The sequence below is a fragment of the Miscanthus floridulus genome, chromosome 9 (assembly GCF_019320115.1).
Source record: "Miscanthus floridulus cultivar M001 chromosome 9, ASM1932011v1, whole genome shotgun sequence".
Classification (NCBI taxonomy): Eukaryota; Viridiplantae; Streptophyta; class Magnoliopsida; order Poales; family Poaceae; genus Miscanthus; species Miscanthus floridulus.
Window position 1 is genome coordinate 117060349 of NC_089588.1, and position 17850 is coordinate 117078198.

A 17850-nucleotide genomic window follows, 5' to 3' on the forward strand; every position below is an offset into this window, starting at 1 on the left:
CGCGCTGGAGGTTAGGGGAGGCTAGGGTTGAGGGGTGGGGGCGGGGCAAGGACAAGCGCAAGCGTGAGGTGGAAGACAACGGTCGCAGGGTGGAGTCGGGTCGCACGTGCTCCCGGAGCGCGTGACCAGTGGCGCTTTATCGCGGTCCTTCTCTAGGACCTCAAAACTACATTCAAACTTTGGTAGAGTGAATACAAGGGAGTTATTTATGCCTTTTCGTCAGAAGTGACTTTGGGGTAAATTGGTGAGGGAGTAACGAGCGAGGGAAACTACACTTGTGCATATATGGCATAGAAATGGATTAATTGTGAAAAAACACATGTAACTGCCCAAATTAAAATAAATTCCATGACACGAGAGCCGTGACAACGTTCGTCACTACAATTTAAATACATCAATAATACAGTAGCAAAGATCATAGCAACGAAGTGAATGAAAGTGCTAGCTTCACCAGTTGGAGAAATTCCGCAAAGCAAACTGGACCCCCGATGGAGCTCTTGAAGATGGGCAGGCATGCATGCATGCGGAGGCACACGAAAACCAAATTTAAGCCTCATTTAACATAAACACACACAAATCATTTATGTTCCAAACATACTTGCAGGTACGCCAACAGTAAGTGCTAGAGCGAAATCTAATATACTAAACAACAGGCATGATCGTCGTCGATCAACATTATTAGAGGCCGGTTTAAAGCACGCAAAGGTCCATCAAGAGCACACAGAGATATGTGACCGTGTAGTAGACTGACACCAGCTCCATGCATGCGGCAATATAGGGGACAGCAGACAGGAGTACCAAAATGCTCCCAACGTCCTGAGATCCACCAACTTAAGTCGCAAACTCCTCCCATGGAGGATCAAGAGGCAAAAGGCTGAGTCTCCGAAGACTGAAATAAAAATCATAAGGAAAAATAATTTTGATTAGCATTATCAGTCTAGCATTGATGATTCATGAAGGTCAATGGAATTGATTGATGAAGTCGGCTAAAACAATCAACAACAGACTACGGTACTTCGAAGTGTGTGTGAACCGTTGATCTAATTGTAAATTATTACATATTACCTGTTCTTATAAGAGGTGATAGAAGAAACACAGAATAAATAGAGAAAACGTCTACTTATTAGATAGATCTAATATACATGCACGCATGATCTAACTTTGGTATTTGATGCAATAATGTGACATGTGGATGAGATATAAAGTATCTTGCTTTACTAACATGTTCTTTTCTTGTAACTTGACAAATAAAGATCAAGAGTGATATACCTGTAAAATTAATTTTTTAAATGTGGAACAACTAACGTTATCCGTAATGATCTTTTCAACATGGGTAGATCCATTTTTAACAGCAAAATCATGTTGATGGTATACGTGATTTATTTGTCACTAGCCATAGCACAACACTTTTAAAACCAACATCATGTTAAAAATTAATGTTCTTGCGTACTCAAACATATAGTCCGTACATGACAACAGTAACAAGTATATACTTAGCTGTATCTATTTTCTTAGCAAAGTGATAATAATTACTTCATATGTATAGCACAGGCAGATGAAATTAAACAAGGAAGCTAGGACGCCCTAGACGAAATTTAATTGTCCTACTAATTCTAAAAATCAAGGGCTATGATTTTCTGGGCATATTGTTACTATAATAATAATATAGTAATGGAGAAGTAGTACATGTTAGTGCCTTAGTGGAATGGGGAATGGAATGTGGTTATTAAACAAGTTAGGCAGCTGGTACGTACCTCTTCATCGTCGCTGTGTACTGTTTGTGCCACCATAAGTACTTCACTAAACTTTATATACATCGACGGTGAGTGCGGAACTATTGGGATGGAGTTCTGCTTGGCGACTGAGCTCAGCCTCTACCTTGTCCATGTCATCAGGGAAGGCATCCAAACTATCGAGACTTGCCTCGACATAGCGTAGCGAAGGGAGGCACTCCAAGTCCAAGCCGAAATTGTCACTTCGGGTAGCGTGCCCATCCTTGTAGAAAAGCCTAACTGGGACAGCAAACTCAAGCGCGTGGAGGTTTGGCATCACAACAACAGGGGCCGGTGCTACTCTGCTGCGGCCCCTGTCCTCTGCTTTGGAATCAAATAACATAGCAGCATCCTATTCTTCCCTCCATATGCTAAATGAAGCACTAGTCGAGTCATCGTTGGTCGCCAGCAGGACCATCCAGCGACACAACTTGAGGCTTCTCAATTTGTGGAAGAAGACATCATGGGCAGCAATATTAACTACCGCAGCATGCTTATGAGAAGACCAATTGTAATCCGCGGCGCCAAAAAGGAGGAAACGGAGTTCTGGCAGCCCACCCAAGGCTCTCAGACCTGCCTCGTCCACATGACCCACACACAACTCCAAGTAGCAAAGGTTGGGGAGAAGCGTGGGATCTATGAATGATGGCACACAAGGGAACTGGGTGTTTTCTAGAAGCAGATGCCTGAGATGTTCCGAAAGCACGGCTTTGTCCCACTCTGTTGAGGCAGGGGTATTTCCTGTGACCGGATCATCACATTCCAGATCCAGATGCTGGAGCTCCTGCAGATTGCCTAGTGACTTCAAAAGTACTACCTGCAAGCTCTCATCATCCCGCATGAAAATATCAGACACAGAGAGCACCCTCAGTTGGCTCAGGTTGCCCAGCTCCTTCAAAAATTGCTTCAGGGAGTCAAAAAGCAGCATGCAAACACTTATCCGTAGCTCCTCTAGTGACGTCAACTTCTGGAGGAGCCCATCGGGCACCATCGTGTATTCGTCACTTCTTATGCAGACCAACTGTGTTAGCAGGCTAACGCTCGATGGCAGTTGGACTTGCATACCATGTCCTCTGACTCTGATACCTTCCAAGTCTAGTGTCTGTAGAAGCTTTAGAGCTCCTATCGCCTCCGGGAGCTCTTGGACACATGTACCTCGTAGCCCTAGGTACCTCAGATGAACTAGTTTCCCAAGATGCTCAAGCCAGTGCCTGCCATACTCCTGAATATTAGGTGGTGTGCACCTCTCTAATGCTAGCACACGTAAGAGTTTAATGCTCGGATGCAAGACAACACCACGGATATCACACCCAAGGGCAACCAATGACCTCAGTTGTGTCATGTCCCTATGACTGTCAGGATGAGATTGATCTAGCAATATTCTGTTCTGGTGTGCTATCCGGCGCACCTTGTGTCGTGAAGATGTTCCTCCATTCTCATTTGAGATAGTGATGAAGTTTTCTTCGCCTGCCAGACCACGAATAAGATCAAGGACCATGTCATGAACACGGCAGCAATATATGAAGCCTTCCACTGACTCTACCCCTTGGATCATGTTTCTATTTATGAGCTCATGGAAGTATTCTTCTCCCCGCTGAAACAGGCTTGTTCCTGTTTTCTTCTCTATAAAACCTTCTGCTACCCACTTCCATATCAAAGAATTTTTCTCGATCTCATAGTCTTCGGGATACACACTTAGGTACAGTAAGCAGGTCTTTAGATGAGAAGGCAGATCATAATATCTAAGGGACAATATCCACACAGTATCATCTACTTGCTTGTTCTCTCTGCCACGATAGAAACCAGGAGAGCTGCAGACCTCAAACCAATCCTCTCTTGATTTGCCCACCAACAAGCTAGCCATTGTGATGATAGCTAATGGCACACCGCCACATTTGTCCAGATTTTTTTGGGATGCCTCTTCAGGATGATGAGCAGGACATTTGTCTTCACCGCCATATAGCCTCATATAAAAGAGCTTCTTTGAGTTATCATGTGAAAGAGGATCAAGCTTGTAATAAACTTCATCGCTGCAGGCTACTTCTTGATTACGAGTAGTTTTGATTATTCTGCTTCCGCTACTCTTCTTATCCAAAGCTGATCCTATTGCTTGCCAGGAATTTATGTCCCATACGTCGTCAATAACGATGAAGTACCTACCAAAAAGACAGTACAAATGAATAGGCAGAGTTAGTAAACCCTGGAGCATCTATCGTCTATACTATACTATACTGTACAAATTAGAAGAAGAGCGGCACTACATCTGTACTATACGAGTATTGAATATGGGTGATGTCTCACTTTTATTTAGTCTTTGAAAATTACATACTAGTGGTACTTTATAGATTTTTAGACAGGATGAAAATCCGGATTCCTCTACTCAAGGTCGAATCTGACACTAGTAGAGAACAGACCTTTGATCCTCGGCCAAAATGGGCTCTAGTCCCAGAATTTTTTGCCCCCGGGACTAGAAATACCTTTAGTCCCGGTTGGTGGCTCCAACCGGGACTAAAGGTCCCTGCCCAACGGCTACTACGCCAGACAGAGGTGGCAGGGACCTTTAGTCCCGGTTGGAGCCACCAACCGGGACTAAAGGTATACTTTTACTCCCGGTTTGTGGCTCCAACCGGGAGTAAAGGTCTACTCCCGGGTCGTGGCTGCGCCCGGGGTTGGAAAGTTACCTTTAGTCCCGATTGGATCTATCAACCGGGACTAAATGTTCTCCCTTTATAAATCGGCCGTCTCCTCCTTCCTCCCCGAGCCCGAGCTCAGCACATTTTGAAGCTCACTGCAGTAGTGTTCTTGCTTCCTCCCTCCCTCCATTGTTCCTCCATCCATTCTTCGATTCCTCCGTCGATTCTTCAGTTGTAAAGGTTACCAATCTCATACTCTCATTTTTTACCATTTTCTTATGCCATTTTATTCACTATATATATTTATGGTTCTTTATTGTGGTTTTTTTTTCATTTGTAAGCAATTTGAGCTCAAAATCACTTTAAGCTTGCATATTTACATGAAAGAAGGTTAAAGTATATATAAATATAAAGTTAGAAAATAGTTAGAAAATTATAGCAAATCCTTACTAGTTGAACTTGCGGACCGTGTTCAGGTCGGCGAGGATGTTCTCTGCCGAGCGGTAACGGACGTCAAGGAGGAGCTTTGATTCTACGAGGGAGAGCGATAACGGTCGTGGAAGACCGTGTTCCCTTCCTCGTAGAATCGGAGCTCTTCCTTGACCAAGTACGGTGCCGTCCGGTGGAGAAATCCTCGCCGAGCTGATCACGTAAGCAAGGTCAACTAGTACGGATGGTTATTTATTCACATGTCCCGATATCGTCGTAGTAGTCTGTCAATCACCGTACCTAAACGTAGTATATATAAATAAAAACTTAGAAAATAGTTAGAAAATTATAGAAAATCCGTACTAGTTGAACTTGCGGACCGTGTTCAGCTCGGCAAGCATGTTCTCTGTCGAGCGGTAACGGACATCAAGGAGGAGCTTTGATTCTACGAGGGAGAGCGACAACGGTCGTGGGAGACCGTGTTCCCTTCCTCATAGAATCGGAGCTCTTCCTTGACCAAGTACGGTGCTGTCCGGTGGAGAAATGCTCGCCGAGATGATCACGTAAGCAAGGTCAACTAGTACGGATGGTTATTTATTCACACGTCCCGATATCGTCGTAGTAGTCTGTTATGTGTGTACATTCCCATTCTTCTGTTAATTTGCGGAAATATCATATGAATTACTTACCTGCCGCAGTAAAAGACGAGAACACAATGACCATTAAAAATATCATTGTTTAGAGATCTAGATAATTTTATAGTTTGTTAATTTTATTTGTTTATAAAAGAAGAAATTTATAGTGTATTAAAAAATGAGTATAGAGAGTAGATGGCAACTGCTTCCGGGTCCTCGGCCTCTCATGGGTTTCCAAAGCGACTTAGGCCGGGCCTTCCTCTCATTCCATGCGGCAAGTGTCGTGATGAGATGAAGATTGTGATGGAGTACCGAGTGAAGAAGGAGGGTCCCAACAAGGATCGTATCTTCTACAAGTGTCCGGATCGCAATGTGAGTTATTTTATCGTATTTAATGATTATGGTTAGTTTATACCTATTTTCATGATGGTTGTGATTAAAGTTCTAGTTTTTTGTTTTAATTTCAGTGGGATGGCAGTGGACGATGTTCAGGCTTCTACTGGGAGGAAGAGTATGTTGAACTCGTGCAAAAATATCTTGCACAACAGGCAGATACGGCGGCTAATGAGGCAGTGATCCAGTCGAAGAAGCCCAAAGATGTTGCACAATCGGGGGATCTGTCTGTTTTAGTTGAGATTGGTCGCGAAATCCTTGTGCTCCTGAAATGTATTTTAGCTTTAGTTCTTTTAGTGGTAGTTGGGATTGTCTACATTGTAGCGATGCTTTCATAAATTTGTATCTTTTGTGGTGGCACGCATGTTGTATAAATAATTAATTATGATCTAGGTTTTAATATGATATTTATGTCATGTAATGCAGATGAGCCGTCATTGGATGTATAATGCTGATCGCCGCTCACAAGAGTTCATTGACGGCGTGCATTCTTTATTACGTGCGGCCGAGACAAACAAACGCGACGGTTTCATGTGCTGCCCATGTGCCATATGTAAGAATACGGTGGAATATCCTTGCTCAAGGACTCTTCATTCACACTTGTTCAAGTCGGGTTTCATGCCAAACTATATTTGTTGGACAAAGCACGGAGAAACCGGTGTTGTAATGGAAGAAGATGAAGAAGAACAATGGGACGACAATGATATTATTCCTGATGGTGCGTGCTTCAATGATACTGCAATGGGAGAAGCTGAAGAAGAGGTAGTCGCAGAAGATGAGCCGGCTGATGATCTTTGTCAGGTCATTCGTGATGCACAAAGAGAATGTGAAAGTGAAAAGGAGAAGATCAAGTTCGAGCGGATGCTAGAAGATCACAAGAAATTGTTGTACCCAACTTGTGATGCAGGGCAGAAAAAGTTGGGAACCACACTAGAATTGCTGCAATGGAAGGCAAAGAATGGTGTATCTGACAAGGGATTTGGAGAGTTACTAAAAATCCAAAAGAAGATGCTTCCGAAGTACAATGAATTGCCCGCCACTACCTACGAAGCAAAACAAGTTGTCTGTCCTATGGGGCTAGAAATAGAGAAGATACATGCATGTCCTAATGACTGCATCCTATACCGTGGCAAAGAGTACGAGAAATTGGATGCATGCCCGGTATGCCATGCGTCGCGGTATAAGATCAGGCGAGATGACCCTGGTGATGTTGAGGGCGAACGTCCACGTAAGAAAATCCCTGCCAAGGTTATGTGGTATGCTCCTATAATACCACGCTTGAAACGTCTGTTCAGAAACAAAGAACATGCAAAATTGTTACGATGGCACAAAGAAGACCGTAAGGTAGACAATATGTTGAGACACCCTGCTGATGGGTCCCAGTGGAGAGCAATCGATAGAGAATTCCCGGAGTTTGCAAATGACGCAAGAAACTTAAGGTTTGCTTTAAGTACAGATGGTATCAATCCTTTTGGAGAGCAGAACAGTAGTCATAGCACTTGGCCTGTTACTCTAAGTATCTACAACATTCCTCCTTGGTTATGCATGAAGCGGAAGTTCATTATGATGCCTATGCTCATCCAAGGCCCGAAGCAACCTGGCAATGACATCGATGTGTACCTGAGACCACTTATTGATGAACTTCTCATTTTGTGGAATAAAGAAGGTGTACGTGTGTGGGATGAGTACAAACAGGAACACTTTGATCTGCGAGCATTGTTGTTCGTAACAATCAATGATTGGCCTGCTCTAAGTAATCTTTCAGGACAGTCAAACAAGGGATATAATGCATGCACACACTGCTTCGTCGATTTCTTCCTGCAAATCACCCCGTAAGAAAGAAAGGTAAGCATTTTAAAGGGAAAGCAGACCACCTGACCAAGCCTCGCAACCGAACCGGTGAGGATGTACTCGATATGGTCAATGATGTGAAAGTCGTCTTTGGAAAAGGACATGGAAGCCAACCTATTCCGAAAGACGCTAACGGTCACGCACCCATGTGGAAGAAAAAGTCCATATTTTGGGACCTACCCTATTGGCAAGTCCTGGAGGTCCGTAGCTCGATCGACGTGATGCACCTGACGAAGAATCTTTGTGTGAACCTGCTAGGCTTTATGGGTGTGTATGGAAAGCCTAAGGACACATTTGAAGCACGACAGGACCTGCGTTGTTTGAGAGAAAGAGACAACCTGCATCCAGAGAAGACAGATGATGGACGCCATTACTTACGTCCTGCTAGCTACACTCTAAGCAAAGAGGAGAAGGAAATCATGTTTGAATGCTTAAACAACATCAAGGTACCATCTGGATTCTCCTCGAATATAAAGGGTATTATAAATGTGACAGAGAAGAAATTCTGTAACTTAAAGTCCCATGACTGTCACGTTCTTATGACGCAATTACTTCCAGTTGCATTAAGAGGAATTCTACCTCCAAATGTACGTCTAGCCACCGTAAAGCTATGTGCATTCCTCAATGCAATTTCTCAGAAGGCAATTGATCCAACTGATCTAGCTAAACTACAGAATGATGTGGTTCAATGTCTCGTCAGCTTTGAGTTAGTGTTCCCTCCTTCCTTCTTTGATATTATGACACACCTCCTAGTTCACCGAGTCAAGGAGATTTTCACTCTCGGTCCTGTGTTCCTACACAACATGTTCCCCTTAGAGAGATTCATGGGAGTCCTAAAGAAATATGTTCACAACCGTGCTCGCCCAGAAGGAAGCATCGCCAAGGGCTATGGAACAGAAGAGGTCATTGAGTTCTGTGTTGACTTTATTCCCGACCTTGACTCGATTGGTGTTCCTGAATCGAGACATGAGGGGAGACTAAGCGGAAAGGGGACACTAGGGAGGAAAACATATATTGGTACGGATGATGATTATTTCAATAAAGCGCACTACACAGTTCTACAGAACTCCTCTTTGGTAGATCCGTATATTGAGACACACAAGGATCTCTTACGATCCGAGTTTCCAGGCAAGACTGAAGCTTGGATTACGCATAAGCACATGGAAACTTTCGGCGGTTGGTTGCGAAAAAAATGTCAAGGTGATGAGAGCATCCATGAGCAACTGTATTTATTGGCTATGCAACCATCATGGCATATCGTCACATACAAAGGGTACGAGATAAATGGGAACATATTCTACACAGTAGCCCAAGATAAAAGGAGTACCAACCAAAACAGTGGTGTCCGCATAGATGCCACAGACCCGAATGGGAATAAGCAGACATATTATGGACGCATAGATGAAATATGGGAACTAGAATATGCACCTACTTTGAAGATCCCATTGTTCAAGTGCCAATGGGTCAAGGTGACCGGAGGCGGAGTAACAGTAGACAACGAGTATGGAATGACAACAGTAGACCTTAGTAATATTGAGTACAAAGACGAACCATTCGTCCTTGCCAAGGATGTGAATCAGGTGTTCTATGTCAATGATATGTCTACCAAACCAAAAAGAGGGAAAAACGATAATGACTCAACCAAAGAGCCAAAGCGCCACATAGTTCTTTCAGGGAAAAGAGTCATCGTGGGAATTGAGGACAAGTCGGACATGTCAGAAGAATATGAAAAGGATGACCGAATTCCGCCCTTCAAAGTGAACAAAGACCCTAGCATCTTGGTAAATGATGAGGACACTCCATGGTTACGAAGCGATCATAACCAAGGGACATACGTAAAGAAGAAGTTCACTGCTGTGCCCACTTGATGATATAGTGATTTAATATAGTGTGTGTTTGAGATATTATGTAATAATTGTGAATTCAGATGTTTATTATGTCATATTTCAAATTAAATCAATGTTTGATTTGGTGGGATTTCTCTCTCAAAAAGGTAAATTAGGATACTGAGTGATGAAAAATTAAAATATTAACGTTAAAATGATGTGAAAACAAATTTCCTGTCCAAAACCAATAATTTTAATAATTTTAATTAAACACTACATTTTTGCATTAATGAAATAATAAATATTAGTTACATTATGTTTTATAATTCTAACAAAAAATAAAAAAAGTTAGGTTATCGATTTTTCCTATGTGCAATAAACAAAAATAAAATTCATATTTTTAACAAAATAATTTTATGCCTTTTATTTAATTTACTATGTATTTAATAAAAACTATTGCATTTCTATTGTATTTAACAAGACTATTGCTTAAAACAGGCGGGAAACGAAACTGCAGGCCACCTTTACTCCCGGGTGGGAAGCCCACCCGGGAGTAAAGGTGGGCTGCAGTTTCGTGGCCCGCCAAAAAAAGCCTTTACTCCCGGTGCGTGTTACCAACCGGGAGTAAAGGTATACCTTTACTCCCGGTTGGTAACACGCACCGGGAGTAAAGGAACCTTTACTCCCGGTTGGTAATACGCACCGGGAGTAAAGGGTTTTTACTCCCGGTTGGTGGCTGGCACCGGGAGTAATTCTCCTCTGCTATATAACCTCCAGCGCCTGGCAGATCGATCTGCTCGTCTTCTTCCTCGTCGAACACCGCCGCCCGGCCTCTTCTTCGACCTCGCGCCGCGTCCGTTCGCCTTCCGTGACACCGGCGCCGCCGTCTTCTTCCTCGTGCGGCCTCCACCGCGCGCGCCCGTGCCCCTCCTCCGCGCTTGCCCGTGGCCCTCCACCGCGCCCTCCTCCGCGCCCGAGGCCCTCCACCGCGCGTTGCCCCACCGCGCCGGCCCGAGGCCCTCCAGTACGTACACTGCCGAGCTTCGAGGTGATATATTCGTCGATCTCTTTGTACATTCGTCCGAGCCCTCCACTGCCGAGTTATAGATCACGTCGAAAACTACAACTTTGGTGTAAGCCATGTCAACGGTCGAGGTCGATTGAAAATTCCAAATTTTGAATCACAAAATCTATAGAAACTAAAAATGAATATTTGGAACTCTAAATGATTTTAAATAAAAATATATCTTAAGGCAAGTTTTGAATATTTGGAACTCTAAATGACAAGTATAATTAAGGATCACCAATGAAATTACTTTAGAAATTAATTAGATCGATGTAAATCCATGGCTTGTATAATAAACACGCTATATATTATTTGGAAACAACGCTACGAACCATCCGCTAATGATCCAGCCCATCAACCGCCATATATTCATCACTATATGATATGCCATTATTTCAAGATGCAGTTTCAATAGAAGAATTTTTTCTATCTTCATAGATCAATGTTTGTTAACGAAATTTTATCCAAATATATTCATGTAGGGTCTTTTTTTTGAAGGATTTGTTGTAGGATATATAATGGTCAAATAGGAACTCAATTTTGATACCCAGTTTATAAACTAAGCGTTTTTTAGTTTATCAAAAATATCACATGTTTCTTCATTTGTGAACTTTGAATATACAGATATAATATATTAATGTTGCTAAAGTAATATGAGCATTACATATTTTTTTCCGGGAAGACTATCTTCAAACTTTATATCATAGCATCAGAGATCGCCTGTAGAAGAAGAAAATAAATTCTTATCATTTCGGAAATAGTAATGGTTATATGAGCAATAAGACACGTATACTTACATTTCATAATGGCTTATACTTATATTATTAACATAGAATTTTCTCATATGATGAATGACTACATGGTTGATCACATGGTACATAGGATCACAACATCACGCACCGACACCGCCCCGGCCCGCCTCACGTCGTCGTCGTCGTCAGCACGCCAGCCCGCCTCACGTCATCGTCGTCAGCACACCGGCCACCGCGCCGACACGTATATATACGTCATTTGTATTCATATGCATTTCGTCCATGTGTTTCTATGTATACGGCGGAGCACCGCCGCCCTCGTTCACCCATGTGTACAGACATATATACGGCGGAGTGGAGCACCGCCACTCTTGTCACACCGCCCTTTCTCGTGCCCTAATTCGCCCTAGTACCGACGTAGTTCGTCCTAGTGTGGCGAATTGCGTCCGTGATCGAGGGGCAAGATTTAATAATGCATATTGTTTGTAGATTTTACGCATGTAATAAGCAAAGATTTGACGTACTATATATTGGTTTTGTTTTTTGAAGCTAGATGGCCGACCCGAGAAATATGGATGAGGAGGAGTTGATGATGAATTTGATCAACACTGGCACTCAAGTTGCCGGCGATGATGGTGCTAAAAATAACGTGCAAGAGGATGTAGATGACGGGAGTCAGTACTTAGCTCTTGAACAAAATGAGCAACAACATATTGGCCAAGTATATATTTTTTATTATTAGCTATATATATATATTATCATATGTCTTATGTGTGCTCATGACATTAAAAATAATGTTTATGTTTTGTAGCCCTCTGGATCGACATCAACAACTACAACGAAGAGTAAAAATGTTCGAGGTCCCAAAAAGTCATTGGAGGGTCGCTTCATCATCTCGGAGTTCAATGTGGATACAGGAGAACCGGGGGGGCCGAATAAAATGAAATTTGTGCACCACTGTGGTTACCTTGTACGGGACCGGCTCCCGATTAGTACCCGTGAATGGAAGAAGAAGACCAATGCTCCTCATATCAGTTTTGTCTCCGATCGTGACAAGGCGTTAATTTGGAATGATGTCTTGGTACATTTCACGCTCCAAACAGATGATTATGATGATATAATAGATGGTGATGAATTGAAGGAGCGAGTTAGGGATTGGGCAATGAAGAAGATGGCCACCCAGTTTCAGACTTGGAAGAAACACCTATACACGACGTATGTCAAGAAGAACATAGCACCAGATTTTACTGTCCCAGGCCCGATCTCAAAGCAGAGGCCCTATTGGGATGAGTTTGTACAGTACAAGACTTCAGAAGAGGGTGTGAGTCGGGTGATAAAGAACCAACGTAATGCCCAACAGAAGACATACCACCATACCTTGGGATCAGGTGGCTACCCGACTGCCATTAAGAAGTGGAACAAAATGGAAGCAGACCTTCTTGCCAAGGGTATCAGACCAGAATCACTCGAGTGGGGAGAACGTGCAAAGAATTGGTTTTTCGCTCATGGGGGAACACTAGACCAGGAGACAGGGAAGTGCGTTTATGGCGCAAGACTGCAAGAAGCAGCAGAAAGATTGTTTTATGCTCAGAGAGCTGCTGCTAGTGGTGAGTTCAGGCCCAACAGAGAGAAGGATGAGCTGACATACGCCATCGGGACTATTGAACATGGTGGCCGAACTAGAGGCAAAGGAAGTGTCTCGTGGGAGCATGGATTCCCTCAGGACAGACCTTCCTACAGAAGTCGCCAGAGAAAGAAGGAAGAAGAGGCACACCGGCTCCAGAGGTTGGAGGAAGCGGTGCGTGAAGCACAGGAGCGGGAAAAAAACCTTGAAGCGAGAATGCAGGAGGAAATCAAAAGGCAAGTGCAAATAGCAGTGAGTGCAAGCAAGCAGGCATCAGAGCCAGGAATCAACATTAGCCAATCTGTTCAGTTGAAAAGCAGCTGCGCTTCCACGGAGATACCAAATCAAGGGGACACAGGACTGCGCTTCCCTGTGGATGACGTCACTGAACCTTGTACAACGTGTGAGCTACACATTCCGAAGGAGAATTCCACAATCAAGGTGGCTATCGGTCTTGTTAATCCTATCGACCGAACCAAGACACCAAGGATTCATGGGAATATAATCCAAGAAGGATATGCCACCATCTCGGTAGATAAAGCTGGAAAAGGTTTTAGTGATTTGCCTCTTGACATTCCTGGAGGTGATGGCGAGAAGACTCTAGGAGAAGCGGAGAAGACATTCATTCTATGGCGCAAGCGCTACATCATCATTCCAGGGATGTCGGCTCCACCTCCTTCTGAACTACCTCACCATAGGTACGTGCGGATGAAAACACTACATCATTAATTTGTATTGGCTTAAATAATTAACAATCTGCTCATAATAATATGTCATTCCTTTTTTTTGTAGCAGATCCTCCCCCAACCTAAATCCAATTGTTCAATCGCCAGATCATCATAGTGCTCTGTACGATGACATTGTGTTGGAAGACGAGGCTGCATCCACACCCTCTCCAAGGAGGTCTCCAACGCCACAGCCGCCACCTCCAAGGAGGTCTCCAACGCCGCTGCCAACACCTCCAAGGAGGTCTCCAACGCCTCCCCCGCCCCCGCCTACCAAGAAGCCTAGCAAGAGGCTAGCCCCTCAAACGAAGAATCAGTCCCCGCCTGCAAAGAAAGCCACCGTGAAACCAAGGGCTATTCCCAAAATAATATCTGAAGAGAAGGAAGAAGGAACTGATGCATATAAAAAAGACATGTCTAGATTCTATGACAAACTTAAAATGAATCAAGAAGCAAGGAGAAACCCAGAGAAACCGTACTTCTTCGTAGCTCCGGATATTTTAAGAAAAAAGGTGACTTCTTACCAGCATCAACAGCGGGAATCTCGTAAGCCGTCCAAATCAACGTTATCAGACTATGACCGCACTCTCACCAAGTCAATTGAGGCGGCACAGAAAAAGAAGCGGGCAGGGAAAGGAGTTGCCCAACTCGGACAACAAGCGCACCAATCAATCCCCCCGCTAGTTGTTGGTAATGAATATGGTTCGAATTTAGGATTAATGCATCAGGCAAACATACCTCCGGATGTCGATTTGGATCACCTTGGTGAATTTCTTGATGAGACTGGTCTCGACCTTTACCAGATGTTTGGTGATGGAAAAATTGAGAGTGCGGCGGAGGTTGATATTTGGAAGAAAAAATTTGTACTAGGCCAGAGTCTATACAACCCTCAAGCCTTATCTGATCTGGGGACGCAAATGTACCTGCTAAACAAGTGGTACATGCAGGCGTCTACCAGTGGAGACTTCTGCGTTGGTGTCAGAATTAGAGACGAACATTGGTTCCGTGGCGATGATGTTATGTATGTTGACTTTGCAGAATTTCATCAACTATGCCACCTTACCTCTCTGGACAAAGTTATCATTAGCTGCTATTGCCTGTAAGTAATAATTCTTTCGATCTATTATTAAACTCATCATATGTGTGCATATGCATATAAATTATCCTAACAAGTACTATATATATGCAGATTTACAATGACAGAGCTCAGAAAGGAAGGCTGCAATGAAATTGGTTTTGTTGATCCCCATATAGTATTCAAAGACCCAATTACTCCAATGACTAATTGGAAGTCTGAGTCAGAGAGTAACATCATGAACTTCTTAGTGAACCAACGCCACAAGAAGGATATACTCTTTCCCTATAACTTCAAGTGAGTGTTAATCATGTCGATCATAGCCTTAATGGCTCATATGTTGATTCTAGTTAATTAATGAGTGTTATGCGTTATATCCTATAAACACATGCAGCAATCACTGGATATTGATGGACATCGATCTGGTGAAAAGTCACTTGATAATCTATGACTCGATGAGAAAACCACAACAAGACTACCAAGATATGATAGATATTATCCAGAGGTAATTTCGGGATCTCTAGCAACTATATATACACACAAACATGATGATTAACTATATCTGATGACGTGGCAAATTTTTTATTGGGCAGTGTTTGGAAAACCTTTATTGAGAAGCAACACATGGAAAAATGCAAAGCGCCACTGAATGTAATCCCATTGAAAGTAAGTCCCCTGAATCGCATCATCTTTATTAATTAAACATATAGCTTTCACCGGATCACCAGATTGGATGACAAATCTTTTTCTCGTAAAGTGGTGTCTGAGGCAGGAACAGGGGAACAACTACTGTGGTTACTATGTTTGCAAGTTTATCAAGGTGCTCTCCCAAAGAACTCCTACAGAGAGACTCAAAGTACGTTAAAAATACACTATATATTCATTTAATTATTATTATTGATTGTGTTACTATGTCTTTATATATATATATATATGTACATATATTAATTTATTTTCCTTTAATTCAAACCTGTAGACTCGATGGTTGGAGGAAAAGGTCATACGGCAAGACCAAATCAAAGCAATTCAAGAGTCTATAGCCGGATTTTTTAATGAGCAGGTCATCGATTCCAAGGGCGAGTTCTACTTCGACCCAACACTGCCATTGAAGCCAAGCTAGAGGATGAGAAGAAACTTGTTATGTCACAACAACTATAATGCAATCTTTTGTAATATATGCATATGAAATAATATAATGTAAAATACACATATGCATGCATGCATGTAAATATATATATGATGCATGCATATATATATATATATATATATATATATATATATATATTTCTATGCTTGAATTGTGTGATTTAATACGTTCATTGTGCTTGAACCGAAACATACTATATGCGCATATAAATGTATAATTAGCAGCGTACAATACGACTTCGAAAACCTATTTTGAAAAGAAAACAAAAAAATGAAAAGAAAAGAAAAAAGAAAAAAACCTTTAGTCCCGGTTCGTATTACCAACCGGGACTAAAGGTGCCGGCCATCGTGGCATGTCAGGAGGCACCTTTAGTCCCGGTTGGTGTTACCCACCGGGACTAAAGGTCCTCCTTTAGTCCCGGTTCCTGACCCGGGACTAAAGGACCCCCCCTTTAGTCCCGGATGCTTGCTCCCGGGTGGAGAACCGGGACTAGAGGGGGTTCCCCACCGGGAGTAAAGCTCGGTTCTCTACCAGTGTGACAGTGGTACTTTATAACTTTGTATTATCAAATATAAATTGCCTAGCAAAAAAAAAAGGAGTATTGTGCCACAACTGCAGCTTTGATTCATAATAAAAAAACAAACATCTTAGATTTGTTTATCAAATATAAATTCCCTAGCAAGAAGAAGTATTAATTGTACCACAACTGCATCATCGATACATAATGAGAAAGAAACATCTTCAAATTAAATGGTAAACGTATGTATGCTCCCCAATAGTATGCACACAGCACATGTAGTGTAGCATATATATAAATAAGTTATTCTGTGGCCACTTTGAGTTACGATAATTACTATACTAATTTATGAGATTATGGTAACTCCCTCATAAGTGATTTACTATAGCATTATGGTAAGTATTATTTTCAATTATAGTAACCCATGTATCGTAAATTTATACAAACATTATCGTAAATCAAGGTGGCCATAGAATAAGTTATTCTGTGGCTAGCTGTAGAATAGCCTTACCGTGTGTGTGTGTATATATATATATATATATATATATAATCATAAATTGAAACAGAGAAACTATAGGTAATCTGGTGACAACTGATTAATGCATACCTCTTGTTTTCAAGGAATTTTCGGAGTTCGCCAATGAGCAGTTGTAGGTCCTTTTTACATCACGAATGGCCTGGTACATACTTTGGTCGAGACCAAAGAAGATGCTGGTGAAGACTTGCACCAGGTCAGGATTGCGGCCAACCGAAACAAAGGCTCGACAGTCATATCTCGTACTCAGCTCGTCGTAAACCGCCTTGGCAAGAGTGGTCTTGCCCAGACCACCAGCTCCGACAGAAACTATCTTGGTCCGGTTGCTGCTCCTGGAGGCGCCAGCATCTCCATGGCCGTTGCTCGATGACTGAAGCATGGCTATGAGCTCCGCCCTCGTCCTCTCCATGCCGATAATCTGTGCTGCCTCTTTGTGCATGTCCACAAGGCGAGGATCCAGTTTGGTGGCCGGCGCAGCCACTGCAACGGGTATGGAGTACCTGTCGCGGCGGTCCGACACCTCCTGGAGTCGCTTCTTCATGTCCTCGATCGTGCCAGCGATGTCGTGGCGCGCCTTGCTCGTCTTCAACAGCTTGTCCATCTTCTCCTTGAGACGTTTAAGCAAGCCTTCTTGCTTTTAGTCTCAGCAGGGGCGGCCCCCTCCACGACATCGACGAGGAAGGCATCGAGGATGTCCTCCATGTCGTAGGACGCCTCTCTGACCTCGCGAGCCCAGAGCGGGACCTGTGGACCCAGCTGCTCCAGCGGCGTTTCACCCAAGTTGCGGAGAGCCATGTGCGCACTCTCGAGCTCATTTTTCAGATACTCGATTTGCTCCGGCAGGCCCTTCTGCAGCTTGTACTCCCCGTG

The 17850-nt window shown here is 43.0% G+C and overlaps 2 protein-coding genes across 2 annotated transcripts; both read right to left on the bottom strand.

Annotated features, from left to right (window-relative positions):
- Positions 1–2124: 2124 nt before the first annotated feature.
- LOC136480681 (disease resistance protein Pik-2-like) lies at positions 2125–3981 on the bottom strand. The gene has a single exon (XM_066478155.1). It carries the CDS (start codon positions 3979–3981, stop codon positions 2125–2127), a length of 1857 nt encoding a protein of 618 aa, XP_066334252.1.
- A 13060-nt stretch (positions 3982–17041) lies between these two features.
- On the bottom strand, positions 17042–17521 carry LOC136480682 (disease resistance protein Pik-2-like). Its single transcript, XM_066478156.1, has one exon. The coding sequence runs from the start codon at positions 17519–17521 to the stop codon at positions 17042–17044; it is 480 nt and encodes a 159-aa protein (XP_066334253.1).
- Positions 17522–17850: the final 329 nt, after the last annotated feature.

Excerpts from the sequence above, each read along its gene's own strand:
- LOC136480681 (XM_066478155.1), bottom strand. The coding sequence starts at position 3,981 with ATGCTCCAGGGTTTACTAACTCTGCCTATTCATTTGTACTGTCTTTTT.
- LOC136480682 (XM_066478156.1), bottom strand. The coding sequence starts at position 17,521 with ATGAAGAAGCGACTCCAGGAGGTGTCGGACCGCCGCGACAGGTACTCC.